The sequence below is a fragment of the Aythya marila genome (genome assembly GCF_965140915.1).
Source record: "Aythya marila genome assembly, chromosome: 1".
Taxonomy (NCBI): Eukaryota; Metazoa; Chordata; class Aves; order Anseriformes; family Anatidae; genus Aythya; species Aythya marila.
The window spans coordinates 17,279,587-17,305,401 of NC_139042.1; the positions used below are offsets into that span (position 1 = coordinate 17,279,587).

Below are 25,815 nucleotides of genomic sequence, written 5' to 3' on the forward strand. Positions count from 1 at the left end.
AGAGAAACTGGAGACTTTATTTTGGTTTATTAATCCTTCTTATCACACAGCATACTATCCTGCATTATTAATTGAGTGCAAAACACAAGTAGATTATTTTAAAATAAATCTTTAAAATACAGTTAGCACTGTAACAATCAGTTAGACAAAAGAGAAGGAACAAATACGTACTCTGATTAAACCAGGAGATAATCTCAGGAAAATTTCTGTCTTTTATGTAATGACATTCAAAATCCTTAAATGAAGAAGACAAGAAGAACCCACCCTAGATTTACTGATGTCATTACAACTTGGTTTGAAAGACAAAGACTTTGAAACAGCGATCAAAAAGCTGTGCCAGTAATAGAATTCTGTTTGAAAATAGGCCCGAGTGTGCTTATGCACAAGATAGCTTTCAAAAGGTGCTCAGGCCAGTTTGAAGAGCCATATCTTGCCAGAGGCCTTCATCTTCAACAGTACTTCAAATTAAAATTTATTAGAGAAAGTAATTATGTGTAATTTCATATTAAATTAAAATGCAAAGGCAAAAGTATTAGTTTGACAATTTAAGAAGAAGACAAAGGTATGTATATTATTATACAAATGTGTAGCTATAAAGATATAATAAATATATGACATTGCTCATAGGAAGAACGGAGACCGTATTAAATGCTGACCTAGCTGAAAATACAGGGGCTAGTTTCTTTTCTGTGAGTGAATTCTGCTTGGGAATAGGGAACTGCCACAAGAGGTGTCGTGGCTATTAGGTCTTAAGATACTAACAGAGAGTATCTGCTAGCCCCATGCCAGGAGCAAGTGTTCCTGTGAAGCAGGAATGCTAATTTGACCACTTACCACTCAGGATTTGTTTCTTTGCTCATATTCCCAAATGAAAGTCTGTCTCAGCAGTCAGTGAAAAATGTATTCTTCATGAATTGAGGATTTTTCAAGCAAGGAAAGAGGAGAAACTTTATAGGTTTTGATTCAATTGAATTACAAACTTCCTGGCATGAAAGAGAGCCCTAGTTTGCTTCTTCCAGTCTTCTTTCTCAGGCAAACCACTTTGGACACTATCAGAATACATTTATTTTGTAAGAGTGAAATGTTTGAGTTACAGAAAAGAGACTTTAACCATTTATTAACCTGCATATCATACCTTCCTTGCACTAGAAATAGGAAGTTGCCCAGCCAGAAGCTGCCCTGCATCTCAAACACAAAGATATTAAAGCTACTTTTCCGTTTTTCTTTGAATAGTGAGTTCTTTCCACTCACTGTTTTCATTGGAGTGGGTAACTTTGTAGACCTTCTTTTTTATTACAATTATGAATGCACTGGGCAAAAAATTCTATGCCATTTACTCTAATGGGATCAGAATTTGGCCTTTCTATGTGGGTATCATTTGTATTTCTCATCACAAGTGATTTTATAATAGCTTCCTTAACAAGATAATCCATCAAGGAACTGATGTCAACTGCACCTAGTAACCTACTTAACAGATCCAGTTTGGCAACTATTACACACTAGTGCATGTCATCAAAGCAGGGTGTAACTTATATTAAATAACTATGGCAAACACATTTGATAGTGGACCAGAGTTGCTGGAGAAGGTTGAAGGTGATAACTTACGAGCAGAATAATTGTTTGGCTTTGGAGTACTTCATCTTGTGACTGGAACAGAGAAAACACCTACTGCTCACAATGGCAGTGCAATCATGAGATTGCAGTAAATGGCTGAGTTTGGTAATGATACTTACAGCAGTGTGTTCATGAAGGACTTCACAAAGATCTCGTTTCACTTTGGTTTGTGAACAGGCATATGATAGTAAATGTCCCTGGAGGAGACTTTATTCAGATTGGCATCTTCATTGGATACATTGTCTGATTGAGTTGATCGTATTAAGCTTTACAGGGAAGAACCATTTTTTTTTGGGTCTGGTCATATTGAAATAGAAGATCCAATTGCTGCTATGTGTTTCTGTGATTAGAGTGAAATAAATTATCTTGCAGATGAATAAATAGCTATAGGCATTAATTCCAGCAAACGATTCATTATACATATAGTCTTGTTAATGGTCAGCAAAAAAATGCAGTTTTTCTGGATCTTTGGAAAGATCTTTTATTTGATACAGCATTTTATCATAGGAACATTTCTTTTCTTGATGGTAATTAGAAGTTAGAAACTATTTCATAAGAAATGCTTGGAATTATTCTTCATCTTATATATGTACTACTTGCATTTAAGTATTGCCAAATATTTACAATACATCATGAAGTCATATCTACATGATCAGTACTGCCTTTAAAAGACTTTTTTTTTTTTTTAAGAGAAAAGATAGCCATCACTGAGTACAAATAAGGTATTTTAAGTTTACACCTTCTCTTTATTTTCAGTTACAGGAACTTTTGAGTCAGCTGTGACAGTTGATTACCTAACAGACACAAGAGAATCTTAGAGAATAGAGGAAATGTCAAAGCATGTAAATAAGATCAGGGCAGCCTGATCTAGTGGGACGTGTCCCTACCCATGGCGGGGGGTTGGAACTAGAGATCTTTAAGGGCCCTTCCGACCCAAGCCGTTCTACGATTCTGTGGTTCTATGAAGATGGAGTAGTGGTGTGAAAAGGCATGCTGGAGTTGGATGGTGGGTCCACATTAAAGTAGCTATGTTCATAGGGCAGAAAAAAGCAGAATTTATTGGCAGAGATGCACCTTGCATCAGGAACATACACTCCTGTCATTTTTAAAATAAATCACCTTACCAAATAGCATAAGTAAACCGTCTTAAGGACACCTGCTGGAATGAGTTAAATCTCCATGTAGGATTTTGCTTGAGTGGTTATGTCAGAGAAAAGATGTTTCCTTGACTCTTTTGTGTCTTATGTTTTAGGAGATAAAATTTTATTTTATAACCTCAACTCTTAATTTCACTGTTGTGAGTTATTTAATTTTGGTCTTCATTGTTACTGTACACTGTGGAGTATCCCTGTAGGATCCCTTTGAACTTAGTTTGCTTGTCAAGTTTCCTTCATGTCTTCACTGCAGAGTATGTGCCAAAGTATCTGTATCAATCATCTTTCCTTAAAAGATGGAACAACTTTTACCAGCAGATTTTGTTGTTGTTGTTATTGTTGTTGGCTTGACTTGCGGTATTATTGGTGTTTTTAAAACACCACCAACAACAAACCATTAAATTAAATGAATGGTACTGACAAAATTATCTTTTTCCTTGAAGTAATAGCTCATGGTTTTGACCACAGGAGTAAAAACATCGTCTCTTGGAAACAAAACCAACTTTCACTCTAAGCCATTTTCGCTCTGTCAACAGATTTCCATGTTAATGTAACATTCAAATCTCCTCCTGTTGCAATAGAGAAAAATTTGGTGTGAGCAGCAGGCAAGATCAAATCAGGCGTTGGAGCTGAAGGATGGTCGCTTGGTAGCAACCATTTTGGTTTATGCTGGCCATCCAGTCATAAGGTGGCCTGTCTATGGTGAGGAGTGGTGTAACAGCTTGGCTGGACATTTGGGGAGAAAAAGAAGCTGGAAGCATGGTTACTGTTGACCTGAAGGTAAGCAACAAGGTCTGTTCATGCTAAACAAAGGTTTCTTGAGTGGCATAAGTTGTAGTGGAGACTATGGTCTTACAAGGATAGCTTGAATAGGTCATCTTTCACATGAGTTCCATCTAGAATAATTTATTCCGTGGGTTTTTAGCAGGACGGTAACCATGTGAAGGTCCATCCTACTTCACATAGGTCCCTCTGGTATTCTGCTGAACTTTCTTGAGTATGTTATACGATGAATGCGTGGCACAGATGCATCTGGATTGATTTTTTTGTAGTGTTGGGAGTAGGAGGAGCATCATGCTCAATCACCAGTGGCCTGCACTGAATACTTTGGCATTTAAGCATATGTCTAACCATATGTCTACCTGAATATTTAGTTTGCATAAAATTAATTGCTTTGAATGTTCAGAACTGTGCTCAAAATCTTTTGGAATTGTTTCCTGTGTGTAAAGTCTATAATCAGCTCATTGAAAGGTCAGGTCTTGCAATCTGTAATATAATGCCAAATCAATTTATCCTATTTCCATTGAATCTTCTGAGTACTACATGAATATGGTATATTGTGATAATACACACTAACAATATATAATATTGGAATGTAATTTTATATAGTATTGTAAACCAACATTAAAATATCTGCATAACATAGTCAATATTATCAAGGGAGACATAAACATGAATAGTGTCAAAAGTCTCAGCAGAGGAAGGCAACTTTGCCTCTTGGAGACACGCAAGAGCTGGGTGTTTTTATCCTCCTGTTAGGTGGCTAGATAAATGTTTGGTGTATGACTGAAATGTAGTTATTGAATGATTTAGGTTGAAAGGGACATCTGGAGGTCATGTAGGTCAACCCCTATCTCCTTGGAGATACCAGTGTGAAGACTTTTTTCCTTACCTAATTGGAATTTCCCATGTTGCAGCTTGTGTCTTGATTTGTATGCTTCCTGCTGTGTACCTCAGAAGATTCTGGCTTCATTTTCTCTACACACTCCCTCTGGAGTTCAGGAAGGCAATCTTTCCCTTGCCTTCTGTTTTTAAGGCTGAACTAACCCTGTCTTTCAGCTTCTTCTCATATACCATGTGCCCCAACCCCTTTATCATCTTGGTGGTCTGTGGCTGTAACTGCTTCATTATATCAATATATTACTTGTACCGGGGAGTCCAGTGTTGAATATAGTACTCCAGCTGAAGTCTCACATCTGCCAAGTAGAGAGGAAGAAACATCTCCCTTAACCTGCTGGCCACTCTTGCTAACACATCTCTTGCTTATCACCACTCACGTGACAGAACTGGATTAAGGCATGTGCTAAAGATGTCCCCAGTGTCTTCAAACAGACATGCAAAATAATCCCCTTTCTGTTATTCTTACAGCAAAATACAAAATTATTTTACAATAATTACTGTAACCCTCTGCAGTATAGTTTTTCTTACACTATCAGCAATGCTAAAGAAAAGCTAAGCATTACTACTCATATAGCCTCATAAAAATGCTATAAAATATTCACAGACAAGAAGATTCTAGTGGCTAAATCTTGTGAACTGAAACAATAATATATTTATCCAAAATACTGCACTTCATCACTGCCCTTACAGAACACTTCTGAAAACCCGACGCTGTAAAGGAGCTGATAATATCCTAGGTTTATGTAATGCTTCTTTTCCTTATTATCATTTCTTTGCAAGCTTCTTAAACATGCTCAAACAGGTGATGTATGTTTTCCCTGTCAGCTCTCCTCCCTAACTAAATAATTTACTTTCTAATGTAATAAATGCCGGGCGTAGGCTTCCCAGGATGGATGCTTGAATCTAACATTCCATCAGGCAAGCTTTGATTATAGGGTTTTTAAATTACGAATCTACAAGGCGGATCTGGAACAATACTGTCATGAAACTAATATATTAGTTATCTCGAGGCAAATCTCAGAAAACAAAGTCTAAAAATGTGGTGAATTTATCTCTCTGTTACGGTCAACGTATAATGATTTACTGGTTCTTATTTCGAGATGAAATTGATGCTGGGTTATTATTTCCAAATGTGGGTGTCTAAATATATTAGGACATAGTATATATATAGATATGACAGCAAAAAAGGTTGAATTTTCTGGAGTATTCACTGTATGAAACTACTGTTAAGTTTAAAGAGATCTGAAAATAAGAAACCTCAGTGAACTCAACTGAAGGCTCTGCATGACCACCACTTGGGGAAGTCAGACCACATCTACATAGATGCCTGTGCATGAAAATGTTGGCCCTGGACTCTAGGACGTGCTGTTTCAAGCAAATAAGCCTGTGCCTGTCATCAGCGATAGTTTTGTGATGGTGTGTTAAAACTGACTACTGTTGACAAAAGCAGGACAAAGACTTTATTCTCGATATTAAATCCTATTGTGCGCTTTAAAAGCTGAAAATACTGCAGCAAAAGTCAATGCTGTGGTACAATATATATATTTAATTTCCATCAACTTTAAAATATATATATATATTAATTTTTGTAATTACCACCAACAGCTAGGTGTACTAGAGGTTTACTCAGTGCTGTTCAAGAACTGCTGGAGAATAATAAAACCCTAGTGTACGTATGCAGCTTAACGCTGTGCAATATGTGCATTGCACTTTGCTTGTACAGACAGGTTTTACTGAATATTTAGCAATTCCTCTAACACACCAGGCCAGTGAGTATCATTCTGTCATCAAACTAAAATAGACCTGACATCTTTTCTGGCCTGGAGGGGCAATTGTTACGATTGCTCATCATTACGATTTACATTGCAATATAGTACCACCAGTGGAAATGGGACAGGCTTTGCCTTCCCTTCTTTTATCTTTGGGAGATCTGTAGTTATAAACCAAACCAGATTTTCCCAAATGACTAAGCGCCTTTCATGGCAGTTCTGCCATGGCTCTTCTGTTTTCTGATTTTGGCGGGAAGACGAATATTCCTCAGGGTGTTTCTTGCCTCTAAGCCATGAAGGCATCTGCACAGATGCTTTCTGTGACAAACTAGTCTTTGCTTTGAAGGGATGCTTATTACTAAAGCAAGTTGGTTTTGGCAGAGAATTTCGAAGATTTTTTCCCCTTTCTTTGAAGGAAAAAAGGACAGGTGAAATATTCCTATTTATTTATATTCATGACTATATAAAAGTTATCTGATTCTTCCTCCAGTTTAAAAGACTTATGTTTCAAGCCAGGCAAGTTTTCCAACACGGGTATTTGAAAAGAACCCTAACATATCCAGCGGAGGACCACAAAGATGATATGGGGCCTGGAGCATCTTCCCGATGAGGAAAGGCTGAGAGACCTGGGTCTGTTCAGCCTGGAGAAGAGAAGACTGAGAGGGGATCTCATCAATGTGTATAAATACCTGAGGGGTGGGAGACAGAGGGATTTGGCCAACTTCTTTTCAGTGGTTTGTGGGGACAGGACAAGGGGCAATGGCCACAAAATGGAGCCCAGGAAGTTCTGTACCAACATGTGAGAGAACTTCTTCACGGTGAGGGTGACGGAGCATTGGAACAGGCTGCCCAGGGTGGTTACGGAGTCTCCTTCTCTGGAGATATTCAAGGCCCATCTGGATGCCTGCCTGGGCAGCCTGCCCTAGGGAACCTGCTTTGGCAGGGGGTTGGACCCGATGATCTCTTGAGGTCCCTTCCAACCCCTACAGTTCTGTGATTCTGTGATATGTATCATGACTACCCTGTTCTATCACTTTTTTTTTTTTTTTTTTTAATACAAACATCATTTTTGGACTTTTGCTTTGAAATATGTGTGCAAGGTCAAAAATGTTGTTTCAACCATCTGGTATGCTTAATTGCCTTTGCTGAGCACAACATTGCATAAATCCTGATGAATACAAAATGCAGATAATATAATGGATAATGTAAGATTATATCATACAGTAAAACTGGCTGCACACAGAGAAGGGATGAGGAGCATGTTACCCAGTTTTAAGTGTCAGTGTCAGCAATGGAATTGTGCTTCTGAATTCTGATGTAGAAAAGTTTATGTCAGATGAAATGGAACATGTATTTATAGTCTGAAGTCTTAGGTCTGATTGTCATGCCAAATAAAAATACAACCACTATTTATATTAGTGTTAGAACTAGAACAAAGAGGTTGACAGGTAGGACAAGATGTTTCAGGTTTTTTCTTAACCAGTATAACGTAATAAATGACTGAGAGACAGATGCATTAATCTCTTTAGAGACCTGAGGTTCTTTCCATATTTAGCATGCTGAAAATCCAGTCTTTCTTCCAGTTCTAGATTTTTTTTTTTTTTAATGTATTTTATGAGAATAACTTGCAGTGTTACTTGGAGCGTTACTTGCAGGAATGAAACCTACATGAGGTATGCAGCACTGAACTTCGGACACCTCAGCAATTAGATGAGTCCACAGTCTTAAAATGTTTCCACTCCTTTTTGCACAGGGAGAATTAGGTATTCAGGAAAGACATTATCTGAGTGTAGCTGAGTAGAACACAGATGCCACATAAAGTTAGAAAGCTGAGGCATTCTGAAAATCTTTCTTTTCTCACTGCAGTTTTGTCATTGTGTCAACACCAAATATCTTTGTGTTTGCCTCCTGGAAGAGAACTTAGGAGTGAGGTGAGCAGTGAGTTTGGTGATGCAGGTGGATGTCAACACTTACCTTGCCTGGATGGTTTCAGCCCAATTGAACTCATGGTTTATTTCATATGGATTTGTTTTGCTGTCTGCTTTTGCTGCTTTTCAGTGCCTTCCATTTCAAAGTTAATCTTAGTTTAAGTAAGGTGTCAACTTTGAATGGACTTTAACCAGAAATCTGAAAGCTGGCTTTGAATCTGGACGCCAGATGTTAGGTGGTGGCCAGTTAACTCTTCATGATGTGGGAGGGAAGATTTGGCATTGGTCTCTCCTTCCAGGACAGTTTATATGTTTTGAAGTAGACAGTGTCTTGGGTAAAAATCAGCAGAGACACTGGGAGCAGCATCCAAGACTAGGATTTTTCCTTGAACCCACCCAAAGACACACTTCATTGCTGTTGTATGGCCAACTCCTTCTGGCCCTGTTTATTTTGTATCATTAGCTTCATGGCTTCACAACTTCAGTGCAAGACCTGAAGAATTTGTCTCCAGTCTGGAGCTAAGGCACTCTGGAAATATGGCTTTGAAACAAACCAAGGAGAACCAAGTTGTTTTGTTGCTCAGTATTGCCCCCAACCCCTACTATTAAGACACAAAATGCAGCATAAGTTTTTCTACCAGAACTGTGATGGCTGATCTGCTGGCTACTCAACTCAGCGCTCTCAGTAGATTAGGTAGGGTTGATCTAAATTCAGAAAATGGATAAGCTCACTGTGGAGGCTTAAACACAGGACAAGTAGTTCATGAACCCAAGTGAAAAAGATGGTGACATCTTTAGCCTTACACAGAAGTAAAACCTAGGTAGTCTAAAACTTCACTAATAAATTTCAGATGCATGAATACTCAAGTAGGCCAGAATACTGTAGACTGTAGCTGTTGAAACGAGATACCAATATTTTACCTGGCCCTCACCCGAAGTTCCTAAGTCCTTTTGTGGATCTGTACCTATATTCAAAGACATGGTCAGGAGCAAGGAACAGGCCTTCAGAGAGATGTCTTGGCACTCAAAGCACCATGATTGTGAAAGCTACGCAGTCTGCTCTAAAGCAGACTTTAATTTTGGTGATACTCAGCCATGGTGCTTGCAGAAATACTGTTCTCATCTTTCCCTCTCCTCTCCATTTCCCTCTCAAATTAACAAAGATTAAATCATGTTCTCTATTGTTATGTCATACACCACGGAATGATCTCAATGCAACACCTGATTTGATACCTGTAAATCTCAAATTCCAATTTTCTTTGTCTAGTTAGAAAATTGTTTTGTATACAAGAAACAATCTCACACTGAGGTAAACTTTATGAAGAAATCATAACACTGTTTAGTATGTTGCAAATGCTCCTTTAGAGTAACTTGCCCTGACTCATGGCAGATCTTTTGGATGACTGGTTCCTCATAAAATTTGGTAACTGGGTCCCAGCAGGAAGGTGCGCAGCACTGCACTTATCTTCCTGGTGATGCAGTACATCCAACCAGTCCCCCAGATGCTCCCCAGTACAGGCTCAGCATCTGTCTGGTGGTGGCCAAAACTGTGGGAACCGACGTTGCAGATCAGAGTCAGTGTGAAAAAGGATATGTAAATACAATGCATAACTAAGAATGTCTGCTAGTGCATAAGTGTCTTCGGTTTCACAGCTTAAATCCTATTTAAATTCTTGCATTGTAAGAGGGTGATTTTGTCCATCCGGTACAGTTATAGATCTTCCCTTAAAGGCTTTTTCCTGTGGCAGCTGCATACTGAGTCTCTGTCATCAGGCTGAGGTACAAGATCCATTCCATCCCGTATTTCAGGTTTGCTGGCTTGGCGTTCGGCATATTTCTGAAATACGTAAACAACATTTAAGAATGCTGAAAGCACCAAGGTATAATTCATGAAACAGAATTTCCCTCCTCCCTTCCACTTACTAGCTTCCCTTTATCCAGGCTCCTTATGTCATTGTTTACAACCTGTTTACAAGATGTCTTTATAACACGCCTAGTAATAGGCTACATTGCCTCTGAAAGCCTCCTTTAATGTTTTCCCATGTGCTATGATTAATGTCAATCTGAATATTGTCGTTATTTGTGCCTCTAACCACGTTATGCAGATAATAATGTCATTTTGGTACACTGAGCTATGTCAAACTTTGTGTCAACCTGTGACTGCTGAGGCCAAGCTCTACCTCTGTACAGCAAGGGAGGAAAAAGAAACGAGTACTTTCAGAGAAGAGCAGCTCAAGTTTCACTAGAGACTTGCATCTCCTAGGGAAGCAATGACTATTTGGCCTGCGTCACCCTTCCCCACTCTGCAAACTGTATTTCCAGAATTTCTTTTCCAGGTATTCATTGTTACGTAAATACAGCAGAGTAGCTAATGAGTGGATAAATATGAAGGGAAAAATAAGGTAAGTTATGTGCAGATGATCTCCTACCTCTATGTCATATACCAAGTGACACCAAGAACAGGTCTGACTGTGGGGATGGGGGAAAAAAAAGATATAAATCTCTCATTCTGTAAAGCAACTGTTATGTCAGGCTGCCTCTCTAATGATGAAACAAGTTTTAGCAAAGATCTTTACACTGATCTCCTGTGAGTAATATAAACAACGTCTGCTACTGATGTAAGGACTGAGTATGAAATGGGTATCATCAGTAGCTGTAGCAGTTGAGGAAAAGTAATAAAATGCTTTATTATACTAACCTGCAGCACTTTGTAATAGTAGCAGTAAAGCCTGTGAGGTTGAAGTAATTCTCTTGCCATTAACTGTCCTTCTCTAGCAATTTTTTGTGCTTCTTCATCATTTTCCTGGAAAATTGAGAGGAGACAGGAATGAATAGCAGAGCAATCAGTGAGTTACTTGAACCCTTGCTGGCCTAGGTATGTTTATCAAAGGGGCTATTCAAATCTGAACTTTTACAATTGCTGGTACGCTGCAAAGGCACACTGTTTAAATTTCAATTTTTTTTTTGAAATACTGGATTGCTTTTGTGGTTTCAGTTAGTAGCTCAGGGCTATCAGTAACAGCTTTCACGGGTAACTGTACAATTTCAAAAACTAAGTATTGTTACTCCACTGTTTTGGCCAAGTCAAAGCCTCTTCAAAAGCAGCCCTGACAACTCCCACACATACTTAGTTACACAGAAGACAGAGCTGCAGCTGTTGTCCTTTTCTATGCAATGCAACCCAGTGTTTTCCTTTTAAAAATAACTGATTGACATTAAAAAGTTGTATAGGTAATGCCAGCATGAGCACGTGAATTCATGTACTTACTCTCAAAATTTTTAGGTCTGTATCTCAGAGCTTTTAGTATTCTCATCTGATTCTTTATGAAGAACTACAGAACTGTCAAAACAGAATCTTTTCCTATGTTTTTAAACTTACAGTTAAGCTTAAAACACAAATGGTATTTGCAGTCACACAGCATGCCAGCCTCTCTTATCCTGAGATTATATAGAGCAGTGATTTTTTGTACATTCAGACAGACATGCAATGACTTCTGTTCTAGTCAGGACCTGAAAAAAGTGATAGAATAATTAAGTAGTACCTAGGATTCTGGGCATTTCTTTGAAAATTACCTGCATTAGTCAGTATACTAATGCTCTGACTCATGAAAACACTACTGCACATACCTAAAATTAATTCTCAACTATTTCCCTGAATAGAGATGGTTACTTGAATTAAGGCCTTCCCCTCTAATACAGCAAAATGTACTTCCTTTATCCCAAGATCTCAGCAGAGAGTTTATGCAAAATATGTATGTGGAAATACAAAAAGAGAGCACTAAGATTTTTTTTTTTAAACATTTTTATATAATGAATTTGCAATGGAACTTACCTTAGCCCATTTTATTTTTTCTAGCAAGTCTTCCAAGCTTCTCTTAACTGGAACATAATGCTTCCATGGTTTTAATACAGAATAAAAATGTTCATAGTACTGGGAATCTTGCTTCAGTACTAGGCTGTCACCCAGCATGAGGTATGGAAACCTGTAAGCTGCTACGGTCCCATCAACATTCACTTGGTACTTGTACTACAAATGAAGATAAGAGGGAAAAAACGTGAAACATTTTGAAACAGAATAGCAACACTGATTATATAAAAAATTATTTTCACAGACTATTCATAATTTTTTTAATTAGTTTTCAAACCCGTTTTAGTGTCAAGCAGGTGTAGTTTAGTGGTGTTAGGATAACATAGTGGAAAAATTATTTGTTTTCAGCCCAAGACTGACAGCGAAGAAGCTGAAATTCCTGCTGGGCACTATTATCCTAAAGTGTCCTGTGACAGAACAAGGGGTAGAGCTATGAAGAAATCAAAACTAATCTATGCTTCAAAAGAGTAAATTTATTCTCACTGAAAACTATATAGAACAATCTAACACAGTAAACTAAAAGCAACCATGAATACAGTGCTCTGCCAGATACTCTTGGCTTATACAGCATTTCCAATATATTATTCTCTGGAATAGAGCTTCAGCTGCCATTGTTACAATTACTTTTTACAAGACTCTGTCCTCTTTATACCCAAGTTTTGTCCATTGTTTTCATATTTTCCCCAAGTAAAAAAAAAAAAAAAAAAGATGGTGAGCAACCACATTTTTCAATCCCTTAAAAAAGAACTTCCATGAATTCTCTCAAAGGGAATCCATGAAAAATTGTAGTGGCTTTCTTTAATGTGTCACACTACAACTTTGATTATGGGTGGTCTAGCTCCCCATGGACCAGGGTTCACAGTGTAGCATGACTCTTTTGTTTACTGAATGGAATTAGCAAAATCAAGCCTTGTTATTTTAGTTGGTAAGCACTTGGCAGCAAAATTAATCCAGGATGGTAATCTTCATGCTACCTTAAAGAAGTCAAAGAAGCCCATCAGCGGAACCTTTCCCAGCTCTTTTTCTTTTTCTCTGAAGAAGAAATATCCTGTTATTCCAGCATCAAGTAGTTCTGGATTTTTCCTGGATAACTTGACAAGATAGAGACGTTCTTCTCTGCTGTCTCGACCTCTAAATAAAGCTTGCTCAGTTTTGTTTTCCCAGAATGGGCCTATGAGCATTAAGTGATAAGATAAAAGCGAACAGTCATGAAATATACATGATACCTTTCGTGCAAATAATAGGAACTTGCTATGAAAGTGGTATTACTCTCAGAGACATGGTAAAACAGACGTGATTTCTTATAATTAACCCATAAACACTTATTAATCACAGGGTTTAGACTCCCAGTTCTGCCTTGAATTTTGGGATGAGAAACTGAGCAACTTTTAAAAAGAAAAATAGAAAATTGCTTTTGCACTCATCAATTTTACATTCAAATAACCTAAAATATCTTGAAAGTTGTATAAGAAATTGTATTCAAATTATTTATGAGAGTAAAATAGTAATTAAAGTAATTCTCTGCCCTTAAAGACTGCCACAATAACGAAACTTTCTTTAGAAAAATCCACTTGTGTTACACAGCAATTTATTCAGGTCTTTGAGAAGTCACTTAATGATAACCTATAAAGGAAAAAAAATGCTATACTGTGTCCTCAGGATACTTAGCTAGAGCCAGAAAGACTTCATCTCTGCTTACTTCTTTCTTTTAAAAATGTTAAATATGTGTCCTTCTTCATCCTTCTGCTGGAAATTTCCTTAATGGACATACCAAGTTGGAGTAGGACCTTAATTGTATCCTAACCGGAAAAGCAGCTGCACTAAACAAGTAAACACAGACTGCTTCAAACTGATAATGTAATTAAGATGGTAAATTTAAAAACAAAGTAATAAAGCAAGGAGAAACTGTCAACTATTCAAGTAAAAAGAAACACCTACTCGCTGAAATTTTACTCCTTAGGTATTGTGCGTGTCACCTGCCTGATCCTATTCATGAATATCCTGGGGGAAAAACACACCTGTCAGTAAAACTGACTCTTCCTTTGAAGCTAGAAAAACCATTCAGAAGATCCCACTACGAGGTATTTCTTATACAAACAATATTTTTTTCAGTTGAAAGAGACTACATCATAGTTCCAGTTTGCTACTTTCAGGATTCAAATTAATTTTTATGAAAGTGGAACACTGGGCCACATCACTGTCAGAAAAAAGGATTACTATTTTATTAGAAGGAGCATATTCAATCCCTTTACTGAGGGGACAGGCCTTCTAATTATATATATATATTTGAAATGTCATGGTAGCTATCTTCTGGATGGTAGCTATCTTCTGAATTTAAGTTAAAATTCACCATTATTGTGAACTGAATTTCTTAAATTTTGGCTCTAACCCTGTATTAAACACCTCCTTTTAGCAGTGTTGAAAGTGTGTAGACTCTGTAAAGACCAAACTGCTTGTATTACGAGATGTCCTATGGCATTTCATGTGTCATGTAAACTGTAACACACATTATTTAAACACAGCTTACTCCAATGGAATGACAATTTCTTTCTTAAAATTCACCATCTCTAACTTACCTGTATTTCCCTGAATAGAAAGGAGATCATTTGTGACACCACGTAGGGTTTCAAGAGTTGAGTGGGTTACATCATACGTTGGAAGGACTATGTCTCTTGAATCCACAGAGCCACACCATGAAATTATAGGTATAGGGCCAGGCGTATCATTAACTTTTCGATACTCAACTGGCCAATCTCCAACATTAAGATAAAACTCCACATCTGGAAGATGAACCTAAAAGTATACCCAAGAAAGCATAACACAAAGGTAATCATTTGCCATTCTTAAGTGAAGTATAATCCTCAGTTCTCTTATGAAACAACAAACTTACTGAATCAACCTACCTTAGAATCAACAAGCCTACTAATAGAAGTTACAGATTTAGCTGATATTAAGATACTGATTTCAAGTTTCTGTCCTGCAAGTAGATCTGAAGGGAACACTTACAGAGGCCAGGAAGCTTGCCAGCTTGAGCTTCAGCTTCTGCAGCTTTTCTACCAATCCCACACATTAAGTCTAGTATGATCCCTAAACAGATACTGTCATCTTGATGGAAAAAAAAATAATATCTTATTGCAGCAACTACAAATCTGGAGATACAACAGCAAATGCAGCACAGCCATACTGGAATAAGACTTAATAGTTTTAAGTAAATGGTCAAAACTGATACCTTTCTTGCCAGTGACAGTAACATCTCATCGGAGAACATTTTGAAGTCTGTGTACTTCCCTAAGGAACGACGGTAGATGCGATTATTGAGAATAGTGTAATGTACAATAGCACCTCTTGTCTGACTGAACTTTGATGGGATTTCTTTAAGCATTCGCTGAAGGTCAATGGTGGGAAAGGAAAGGAAGTCCTTTGTAATCTGAGGTTCTTGGGATGGACAAGAGAGAGTGTTCTGCCAGACCTCAGGGTCTTCCTCAGGACAGTCACAATATTCATGATAAACTGGTCCTGCAGAAAATGAAACACTAAGAGTCAGCATTTGTGATTCTACACCAATCATAATTCCCCAAACACACGGGCATATAAATCTAGAAATTAGAGTGGCTTGACATTTTTTTTCTAAGTTTTCTGAAGTTTCCTGGGAAATCATCAATCTGGGGGAAAGCAATGTAATTGAGAAAACTGCATCATTCTTTTCAGAAATAATAATACGAGACGTGTTGTTACTTGTTGAGGGCAAAATTCATCTGCAAAATGAAGCTCCACTGTTGTGCTACCTGACAACCACAGAGAATGTTTAGAATTGGTCTAATGTCCATAACTAGTAAAGCACAGGTATTATTTTCAATTTTAGCCTAATTCAGGACTTTGATACAACAGTCTTTAGCTCTGCTATAAGGTACTGTCTGTCATAAATCATCAACTATTCTTACTCTTCTTTTGAAGCAGCAGGCTTAAACAAGAGCCTCTCACAGCACGAGAAAAGCCTTTACGGACTCTACTCAACACAGGTGCTGCCCTGTGCCATATTATCAAGGTTGCTGGTAAATGTACACCAGCAAAAACAAGACAAACTGCTGCCTTGACAACACAGGACAGTTTTATTTCAGTTTGAAAGCATTTCTAAGTTTGTATTTATGATGCTTTACAAAAATAAAACATAACCAAATTCTGGTTAAAAATAACGATGTTATTTTTAAGTGAATACCTGCTTGAAAAAAGTAGAAGTACTAAGCCTCTCTTATTCCTCTTACAAAATCTGAAGAAATCTGCTCCTGTATGCACGAGGGCAGAGGATATATTCAGACACAGGACCTTAAGATCAGAGGCTGTAATCTCCCTGCCTATGTGTCTGCGTCCTGTAACTTGGCAATGTACAGGGATTGTCTCTGCTTACTGCTCTGCATGAGGGGAAGTTTGTGATGAGACTGTATGAACAAGAGCAACCGAACCTCTAATCTCCCACCTCTCGCAGTAAATTAGTCCACAGCATTTCTGTAGCTACCATCACACATTGCATTAGATCAGAAGAACAACGTACCTTTCAAGATATAAGGAGACTGAGCAACATGCTTATCGCCATAAAGTATCTCAATTTTTAGCCCTTTTTTGACACTGCCATACATCCGATACCGCATGAGAAACGTGCCGTCGTTTCTATCCAAAGGGAGAGGAGTATGAATTCTGGTGATCTCTTTTGGAGAAAGTGCTTTAATTACCACTTTAAACTGTGTTCGTCCTGAAAAGAGGAAAATAAAAACAGATAAAAGCACTTCGAGCTATTAGAATCACATGTATGAATTAAAGGTGAGAGCAAACTCTACTGGATGAAATCCATGGAATTTCACTTAATGCCGCACTGGATTTTTTTAAATTATACCATGTTGGAAAAATTCATTTCCAGCCATGTAGTGCCATCCTAGCAATTTTTCTTAATCATCACATGCCCAATAAATGGAAAATTGTAGACAGTGATAAATAATCACTACAACAAATGACTACAACATAGAAAGAAAAGATAACAATATTTTGAAGCAAAAATTTGCTTTAATCTTCTGTTTTCCTGTTAATGCTTTGGGCAACTAGCATTTCCTCTAGAATAAGAGAGACAGAAAATGAAGTTAAAAAAAAAAAAAAAAAGACAAAAGAACACTCGCCAGCTTGCAGAGAGGCAGTTGCAGCATGCAGCAGTCGGATACAAATTGCTCATCTTTGGGCTGCAGCTGACCGACTTGCACATTTAAGGTTCCAGCTACTGAAAAGCAGGGATAAGAGAGTGATGGTGGAGATGTTTCCTGGTCATCTGCCTGACCTGTGATTTCATCATTAATGCCCTGTGACTTTTTAACTGGGCATGGAACATCTTGTGGACAAGATGAGTGTACATAAACATAAACCTGTTTTATTTCCTTACTTCTGTCACACATGGTCATAGTTAACTTTATCCCTCAAAAAAGAGCTGGACAGTCTTTCTCAGAAATTTGATTGTTTGCAAAGCAAACAAATACAATTAAACTGACAAATTCCAGGTAAAATCAATATATTACTACAATCTGAGCATGTCCCAACAGCACTAAAAGCCTGAGATGTTACGCTTGTTTCTGTACAATCTGCATCTTAACGTAATTTACACCCACAAATACAAAACCGATTGTGAACGAGCAGTCACGTAATGACATTTCTGTCTTCCTCAGAACACTGGATCTTGAGATCGGATGAAGCCAGTTAAGGTGCAAGTCTCCAGAGCAGGCAGGAACCCAGCTGTGCATTGCCTGCCACCAGATGCCCTGCCCCTTCAGAGCAGTCACCATGAGCGACACAGATCCACCCACATATTGCTGTCAGAGAGGGTCCCGCTGTAAATAAGCATAGGAGCAATGTCTGCAAGCAGAAGAATCTCGTGAGGCTGATCACTCCCCCTTTTCTGCTTTATATTCAAATGTACGAACACAAAATGTGGATTATTTGTAATCAACCCTCTGTTTTCTTACCATTCAAAAGTCCTTGCCAGCAAAACACACCAAAAACCAAGTCAGAATATCTTCATTGAAGAGCATACTGAGGAAATAAAATCATTATGAAGTAAGCTTTCAGTCTTTCCTGGAATGTCACTGAGGCAAGCAGCACTCCCACTGCTGAGGAATGTGGAATATTGTGTTTTTGGTAGCTGGCAGATCTGCCATGAAAAGCCCTCATTTATCTGCCCAGCGGGACTTCCAAAAGTGCACTTCTGGCTTCTGAGAAACAGAGGAGTGTTAAGGTTGCTCCAGATATGTGGCGTGTCCTTTTCAGAGGAACGATGAGCGGACACCTCCCTGCTTGGCTAGGTGCTAGGCTGAAGATACGCCAGCAGTGAAGTTATGCAGTGCGAAATTTCCTTGGGCAAGTACCATACAGCTCTGTACCAGCCCAGGGTAGCTTTCAGGAATCCCACAATATGCAGATATGCTCCTTTTTTTTTTTCTTTGGGAAATGGTCGGTATGTCAGAGTGACTCCAACGCTCTGAAGCTGCAGCTCTCTAAGGACTTTGAGTACCGGGTGTAGATGCTCTGTGGCGAGTGGACAACCCTTGTGTGCTGCAGGAAATAATGGAGCTTTATTCATGTGCACACTTAATAACTTTATGATGATTTGCTCCTACGTGAATCTGCCTGAATCGTGTAGCCGGATTCCAAACTGTCCATGACTGAGATATCCAGAACTCTTCAGTGGGCAGTCAGGTTCTTTCCAAATATATCCTTCAGCTCTGCTTTGCTCTGTGCAACATTATGTTGCACCAGGCAACACATGATAACAAAAACACAGAATAATGAGAATAACAGATGTTGAGTTTGGAGGGGACTTCTCGAGATCATCTGGCCCAACGCCCCTGCTCAGGCAGGGTCAGCTAGGGCAGGCTGCCCAGCACCGTGCCCAGCTGGGTTCCGAGTATCTCCATGGATGGAGGCTCCACAACCTCTCTGGGATCTGCTCCAATGTTTGATGGCCCACAGTAAAAACAAGAACAAAACCAAGAACTTTTTATTGCATTCAGATGGATTTTGACTGTTCTTCTCGTCTTCAGGAACCTCTCCTGTTTGCCACGATCTTTCAAAGATCATCAAAAGTGGCCTCGCAATAACATCAGCCAGCTCAGAATTTCTAGGTTGAAAGAGACCTCAAGATCATCGAGTCCAACCTCTGACCTAACACTAACAAGTCCTCCACTAAACCACATCCCTAAGCTCTACATCTAAACGTCTTTTAAAGACTTCCAGGGATGGTGACTCCACCACTTCCCTGGGCAGCCCATTCCAATGCCTCACAACCCTCTCGGTAAAGAATTTTTTCCTAACATCCAACCTAAAACTCCCCTGGTGCAACTTTTTGATGTCATTCATATCCCTCACCAGATCCAGTTCCAGATGAGCTTTGGATTCCCTAACCGCATCTCTGCACAATCAGAAAGCATCTCTGTACTCCTCCTCGGTCACCTGCCCTGCCTTCCACCACGTGCACGCTTCAGCAGAAGCTCCCTGTTCATCCGTGCAGGTCTCCTGCCACCCTTGTTCGATTTCCTGCTTGTAGGGATGGATCATTCCTGAGCTAGGAGAGGTGATCCTTGAATATAAGGCAGCTGAGATGGTAACAAGGAAGGACTTCTTCAGAAGACAAAAAAGACTTAATTTTTGTTCTTCCTTTTAGGAAGACGGAATTACACTTCTCTTGGCTTGCACAGGAAATGAATTAATGCTAATTAGGATGACAATGGAAATGCTTCATCCCCTGTACTAAGACTTGGGAGCAGTTTTATTAAATATGAAGGGCAACATACCCAGGTGTAAAATTTGTTTTACCATGAAAACCTGTCTGGGACAGCATTTTAAGGAAAATAATAATGTTCCTATTCTGAAGAGAGACTAAAATACAGACAGTCAAAATGGGATACTTCAAGAAAACCACCTGGTGAAACTTGCTTTATGTATTTTTTTTTCTCTTGTATAGCTTGCAAACGCAGTATTCCATGCATGGATAAAAAGTGACAAATACAGAGAAGGAAAGGGAGAAAAAGTTAAGAAGGTATTTGTTTATGAAAATTGCTAGAGAAAAACAAAAGAAAACAGACACCCCTTTTCTGAAATGCAAGCAGAAAATGAAAGAGAAGATCTGAAAACAAATTGGTTTTTTTCCCCTCAATGATTTTATTGAAATCATTGCTGGTTGCTTCTTCAGATGGAAACTGGCAGTATAGTCAATAAAGAGGCAGTTGAACAAAATAGGTTCACTTAGCACTTGACAACATGGGTTCCTGTGAATAGCACAGAATTCATATAAAGACATGGGGACACAGTTTAGTGTAGGGGAAAGCCTAGCAGGAAAGAAGAATAAGGGGATCCAAGAATCCAAAGAAAAAAATATGCACTTTATATTAAAAATAAGTTCTGTATTTTCAGTAGTGATTCTTTAATATTTTGATTTTTTTTTTCCTAGGGAAGGAGTGAATTCTGCATCATTTGGCATCTTCCTGAAAAGACGGTCAGAGCTGCAGGCTGTAGGGTGACATTATTGTTTGGTGTGCAATGGTGCACATTAGTGCTGGTAATTAGACTTGATACTCAGAAAACTAATCTGGATTTAAGATCTACTAATTACCCTGTATAAGTGCCATGTTGTGTACTGAGCTACTTGATTGAGATTCTGATCCACACAAAACACAGCTTAATAGCTTAGCACTCATTTTACAAATGGGAAGCCTGAACTGCAGCACTCTGATTGCAGTATTCTTGTTGGTGTGATGGAGATGGTAACGTGGAATTATTTAGCTATCCCAGTAGGGATATTTTGAGATGTATTTAGTTTATATTGGAAATAAATACCTCGGTGAATATTATTAATTATAATTCTTACTGCCATTTTACAAGTGGAATCTGAACATTTTAACATTTAAAACCATTTGAGAACTGAAATTTATAGCCTGTGTTTATAGGAATAAATTGAACAGTGCTCGTGCACTGGAATGTGATCAACTGTACCGCTAAGTTGTTAAATGATCCTTGGCACTCTCCTAAATAATTCCTGGCACGGCTCAGGAGCTAGCCTGGGCCGAGCCAGCAGCCGTTCCCCACGGGCATCCTGCGTGCACCGCCTGGGTCCAGAGGCTATAAACGCCACAGAGCGAATGGAGGCCACTCCATGCCAGATGGCATCACGACCTGAAAACTTCCCCAAGGGCGTTTTATTTATTAACATAAACACAGACATACGTGTACGCACTGAGGGCAAAACTAGGTTTGCAGTACCCACTTCCTATCAGCTTATCTGGGAGCATTTAAACTCGCACAGAGAATCCTGCTGAGCTTCACCCCTTTTACCTTTAGCCACCTGTTGCTCCAACCTGAGGATCCTCCCTCTGTGGCTGAAATCGGCCTCAGAGCGGGCAGCAAGGGTGCAGCTGCACTGCTGCAAGCTGCGCTGCAGCCCGGCACAGCATTGCAACAGAGGCTGGAGCAGGTCCAGCACTGAGGCGTGCGGGGCTCTGTCTCACATCTCTGCTGGGCAGCTTGCTCATCGCTGCCTTCAGGATGAAATCTGAGGCACAGAAGTTCTTTTTATCCTAAACTGCAACTATTTGTACAGAGGGTGTGCGACTGGCTGGCGGCAGAAACCAGCAGCCAGGCAGCGCAGCGCGGGGCTGCAGGAGCACAACCCCATGCCCACCCTCAGGAGAAGTGTCCGGGGATGTTTTGTGCTGGCGCTGAATGAACAGGAGGTGAAAACTATTCCCGTTTAACGGGGCAGCAGCAGGATAACGGAGCGCTGCGGGACCGGGATGCGAAGCGAGCTGGAGGCGTGCAGAGAGGGAGAGGAGTTCAGGGCAGGGGGCTGAGGGAAGGGGCTGCCAGGGATGGGTGCACAGAGCAGGGAGGGAGGAGGAAGAGGAGAAGGAGAAAGGGGAAAGGGGAAGCAAATGGGGAAAGGGAAGGGGATAGGGGAAAGGGAGGAGCCCCGCTGCCCCCGGGGCAGGGCTTGCAGCCCGCCCCCTGCCCCGGAGCCCGAGCACGGTACCTGGGGGCGAGCGGGTGAAGTTGTGTCCGGCCGCGCTGACCGCCTGGAGGTGGAAGTAGCGCACGGGCAGGGCGAGCCCCGCTTCCAGCCCGGGGCCCCACGCCAGGCTCCGCTCGGGGCTGACGGCGGCCGCCTCGGCGGAGCTCAGCAGCGGCAGAGCGGCGCCCAGCAGCAGCCGCAGCAGCCCGCAGCCCCGGCTCGCCATGGCCCCGCCGAGCCGAGCCGAGCCGAGCCGGGCCGGGCCGGTCCACGGCCTCCTCCGGGCCTGCGCGGCCGGGCGGGCCCCAGCGCCCGCTCCCCGGGGCGGCCGCCGCCCGCTCCCCGCCCCGCGGGGCGGCCCGAGGGGGCCGGGGCCGGGGCTGGAGCCGGGCGCGCCCCGCGCCTCAGGGCGGTGCCGGTCCCGGGCTGCAAACGCCCGGCCCGGGGCTGCCCTGGCGGGGAGCGGGCGGCTCTGAAGCGCCGAAGGTGTTGGTGTGCTGCCAGAGAGCCGGGGGGAATGGCCGCCGGCCCCGTCCTGCTGCCGCCTGCTCCGGCCTCGTGTTCCCGGGCCTGAGGTGGTCCTCGTGGGCTGCGAGCGCCCTGCAGGCCAGGCGGCAGCAGAAATAGCCCCCGTGTTTCCCTCCAGCCTGTGCTTCAGCAGTCAGCTGAACAGCTGGCACTGCAATACAGTGCCTGTGTTTCGTGATGTTGCACCAGCTAAACAGCTGGTATTGAATTTAAAGAGAAAAAAAAAAAAAGTATTTCTCTTAATCACAACTGCACGAATCAGTCCATATAGAGACTGCTGTGAAATAAAAATGCAAACACAATTTTAAGTTCCCCCTTGTTGTTTCCAGGATCTTGCATGTAGGGACCACATTCAAACCAAAGGACAGACTGGGGACCCTGCTGGGACGTGGGGGCATCTTGCTCCCTGATGCCGAGCTCGCCTGCCCGTCCCGGGGAGGAGGCAGGGTGCTGAGGAGGCTCAGCCCCATATCCCGGTGCTGAGAAGGCTCAGCCCCATGTCCCAGTGCTGAGGAGGCTCAGCCCCACATCCCGGTGAGGCTCGGGCACGTACCCACAGTCAGGAGCTGGAGCATGCCCTTGGCTCCTGCTGTCTGTGTCTTGCAGTTGGGTCTTGTTAGGGCTGGAAAGCCCGGTGAAGGGGAAGGAAGGGTCACGATGTTGTTCTCTAGAAAATGGAAAGTTTTGCAAAACAAAGTAATTTCATAGATCTAACCTGATGGATAATGAATACAGAGGGGAAAACCCCAATGATTTGTCTCCTGAAGTTGTATCATTTTTATCACAAGTGCCTTTGTTGCTACTAGGAAGTAGTTCAGGATGACAGTAGACGTGGAGGCTTACAAGGCTGAAAGAAGATTAAATGATACTTCCATGAAAGCTTGGATTTTTCAGATGCAAAACGTTGAGAGCATGAATGAATGTTGCATGTTTTATATATAAATAACATGAACTTCAAGGCTCCGTGCATACAGACCATGAAAAACAGGTTCTTTGAAAGGAATCATCAAGTCTGGTTTCCTCCCTGCTTTTGCCTTTAGTCTCCTAAATTCCCTCACCTCAAATTACCACAGATTTCCACCAACATGCCATATATGATACTCCCAACGGGCAAGAGAAAACATGTATAGCGTTAATTTGGAGTTACGTATTTGCTTACTGGCCAACCACTACCTCACTGCCTGCCGCTTTCAGCGAAGGGATCACTGAGAGCTGCTTTCCTCTCCCTCTCCACCAGTTTGGAGCACATTTCTGGGCACTGGAAGGAGAAGAAGCTGACTGGGAGCAGTCACTGTGGGCTGACCAAGGGCCAAGCGTGCCTGGCCAACCTGGTGGCCTTCTGCGATAAAATGACTGTGGATGAGGGGAGGGCAGCACATGTAATTTAACGTGAATTTAGCACAGACGTCAGGGTCTCCCACAACAGTCTTATATCCAGGTTGGGATGTTATGGTCTGGATGGGCAGACAACCAGTTGGGTTAAAAACTGGCTGGGTGCTTGGCTGGGCTAAGAAGGTGGTAGTTAATGGTTCGTCTCTACCCGGCGGCTGGTAACGAGGGCAGTGCCACAGGGACCTGGGCTGGGATGAGATGATGGAGTGCTCCATCAGTGAGTCTGCAGGTGACGCCAAACTGGGGGACCAGTTGGTATGCTCAAGGGCAGGGCTGCCATCACGAGGCACCTGGGCGGGCTGGAGGAACCGGCCATGACATTTGACAAAGTCCCACACCTGGGTGTTGGGGAGCAGCAAGGACGAGCTGCTCCCTGGGGGCTGGGGAGCACAAGGCCATGGCCTCCCCGGTGCTTGTCCCCAGGGTCACTTCACCTGGCAAGCTCACGGGGACAGGGCAGTGCTGAGGTCAGGTGGGGACGTCAATCTGAGGAGAGACGGGGTCAGACAGCCCCAGGATGGCTGTAGGGCTTTGGGGACAGGGACTGGCTGAAGCTGGGCTGGCACCACAGACGGCCAGGCTCCACAGGGCTGTGGTGAACTGGAGATCGATACCCCGTGGTGTCACTGTGACGGGGACTGATGGCCCTGGGTGGCCTCAAACATGGTCCTGGCCTGTGGGAAGGGTGAGGGGAGGTCCTGGAGGAGGGGGTCAGGGCCTCCTGGTGCCTGTGGACACCTTGACTGGGAAGGAGACACCCCTGTGCTGGTACAGGCCAGGAGTGACTGACCGGGAGCAGCTCTGGGGGAAGGGCCCTGGGGTCTCAGGGGGCGGTGAGCAGGACATGGGCCAGCAGCGGGTCCTGGCAGCAATGGCTGCCTGGGCTGTGTGAAGAGAGGCTGAGGGAATTGGTTGTGCCCCTCGATCCTGCACTTGTTGGAGCACATCTGGATGCTGCATCCAGTTTTGGGCTCCTCAGTGCAAGATCCAACAATTTGGATCAAATTCAGGTGAGGCCACTGAGATGGTGAGGCTGGAGCACCTGCCTTGTGAGGGGAGCCTGGAGGAACTTTGCTTGTTCACCCTGGAGCCAGGGCAGCTCTGGGGGGGCCTAACAGCACTTTCACAGGCTCTTCACAGTGGCACTGGGCAGAAGGACAGGAACAAACAGGCATAAGCTGAAATGAGACATTCAGCCTGGATATAGAGGTTTTTTTTCCCCATGAAGACAGTCAGGCACAGGCTGCCCAGAGAGGTGGTGCAGTCTCCACCCTTGCTGTGATGAAGATGGACCAGAGAGCACCTGACCTCCCTTGTCCCCTGAGCACTCCTGTGATGACACTAGGAGCATGCTGCCCCTTCCTGCAAGTGTCCAGAGCTCGGTTATTACGTTCACGGGTCAGATGGGGATATAAACGACCTAATGGGTGTACTGAGATAAAGACACAAACACAGCCTTTGCACATAAACTGTTTCCTTATGAAAGCAGGCTGAGGGATGGTGTTACTGAGCTCAGGTGCCACATCCACTGGCTGTAGTAATTAAGGTTCAAAGTGAGTGGTGAGTCTCGCACCATCACACTGCACGTGGCAGCCAGTCTTCACCAAGGTCTAATTCTGGCCAGAGTGATTTTCACGTGGATCTCATTGCCTTGTAAAACTACGCATCAACTACTACCCTTGGCCCCGTGTGGAGTATCGTCTCCTCAAGGTGCATGTCTCCTGTAAAGATTTGTAAAGATGCAGGTTTCCTGGTGATGGAAAACTACTCGTACCAGAGACTCACTCATCAAATGGCAGAAAACTAAAGGCAGCAGCACTGGTAACTGACAGGATCAAGAGCTGCTGAG

General features: G+C 42.0%; 1 protein-coding gene across 2 annotated transcripts; it reads right to left on the minus strand.

Moving 5' to 3' along the window:
- Nucleotides 1–9,444: 9,444 nt before the first annotated feature.
- On the minus strand, nt 9,445–22,346 carry POGLUT3 (protein O-glucosyltransferase 3). Of its 2 annotated transcripts, none has more exons than XM_082778870.1 (8): nt 22,068–22,346; nt 16,563–16,760; nt 15,243–15,529; nt 14,590–14,806; nt 12,988–13,184; nt 11,978–12,172; nt 10,844–10,948; nt 9,445–9,982 (listed from the first exon to the last, which is right to left on the minus strand). In XM_082778870.1, the coding sequence occupies exons 1-8, from the start codon at nt 22,270–22,272 to the stop codon at nt 9,857–9,859; spliced, it is 1,530 nt and encodes a 509-aa protein (XP_082634996.1). In that variant the 5' UTR covers nt 22,273–22,346; the 3' UTR covers nt 9,445–9,856. The 2 variants fall into 2 exon arrangements, 1 of the variants encoding a protein (XP_082634996.1); XR_014319038.1 differs by lacking the exon at nt 9,445–9,982 and adding an exon at nt 11,525–11,655.
- Nucleotides 22,347–25,815: the final 3,469 nt, after the last annotated feature.

Bases quoted from the DNA above. Each gene is read 5' to 3' on its own strand.
- POGLUT3 (XM_082778870.1), bottom strand. From the start codon at position 22,272: ATGGCGAGCCGGGGCTGCGGGCTGCTGCGGCTGCTGCTGGGCGCCGCT. The intron at 13,185-14,589 runs GTAAGTTAGAGA...TAATGCTCATAG, and splicing joins TTCTATTCAGGGAAATACAG to GCCCATTCTGGGAAAACAAA. The intron at 12,173-12,987 runs GTAGCATGAAGA...CTTCATTTGTAG, and splicing joins GCTTCTTTGACTTCTTTAAG to TACAAGTACCAAGTGAATGT.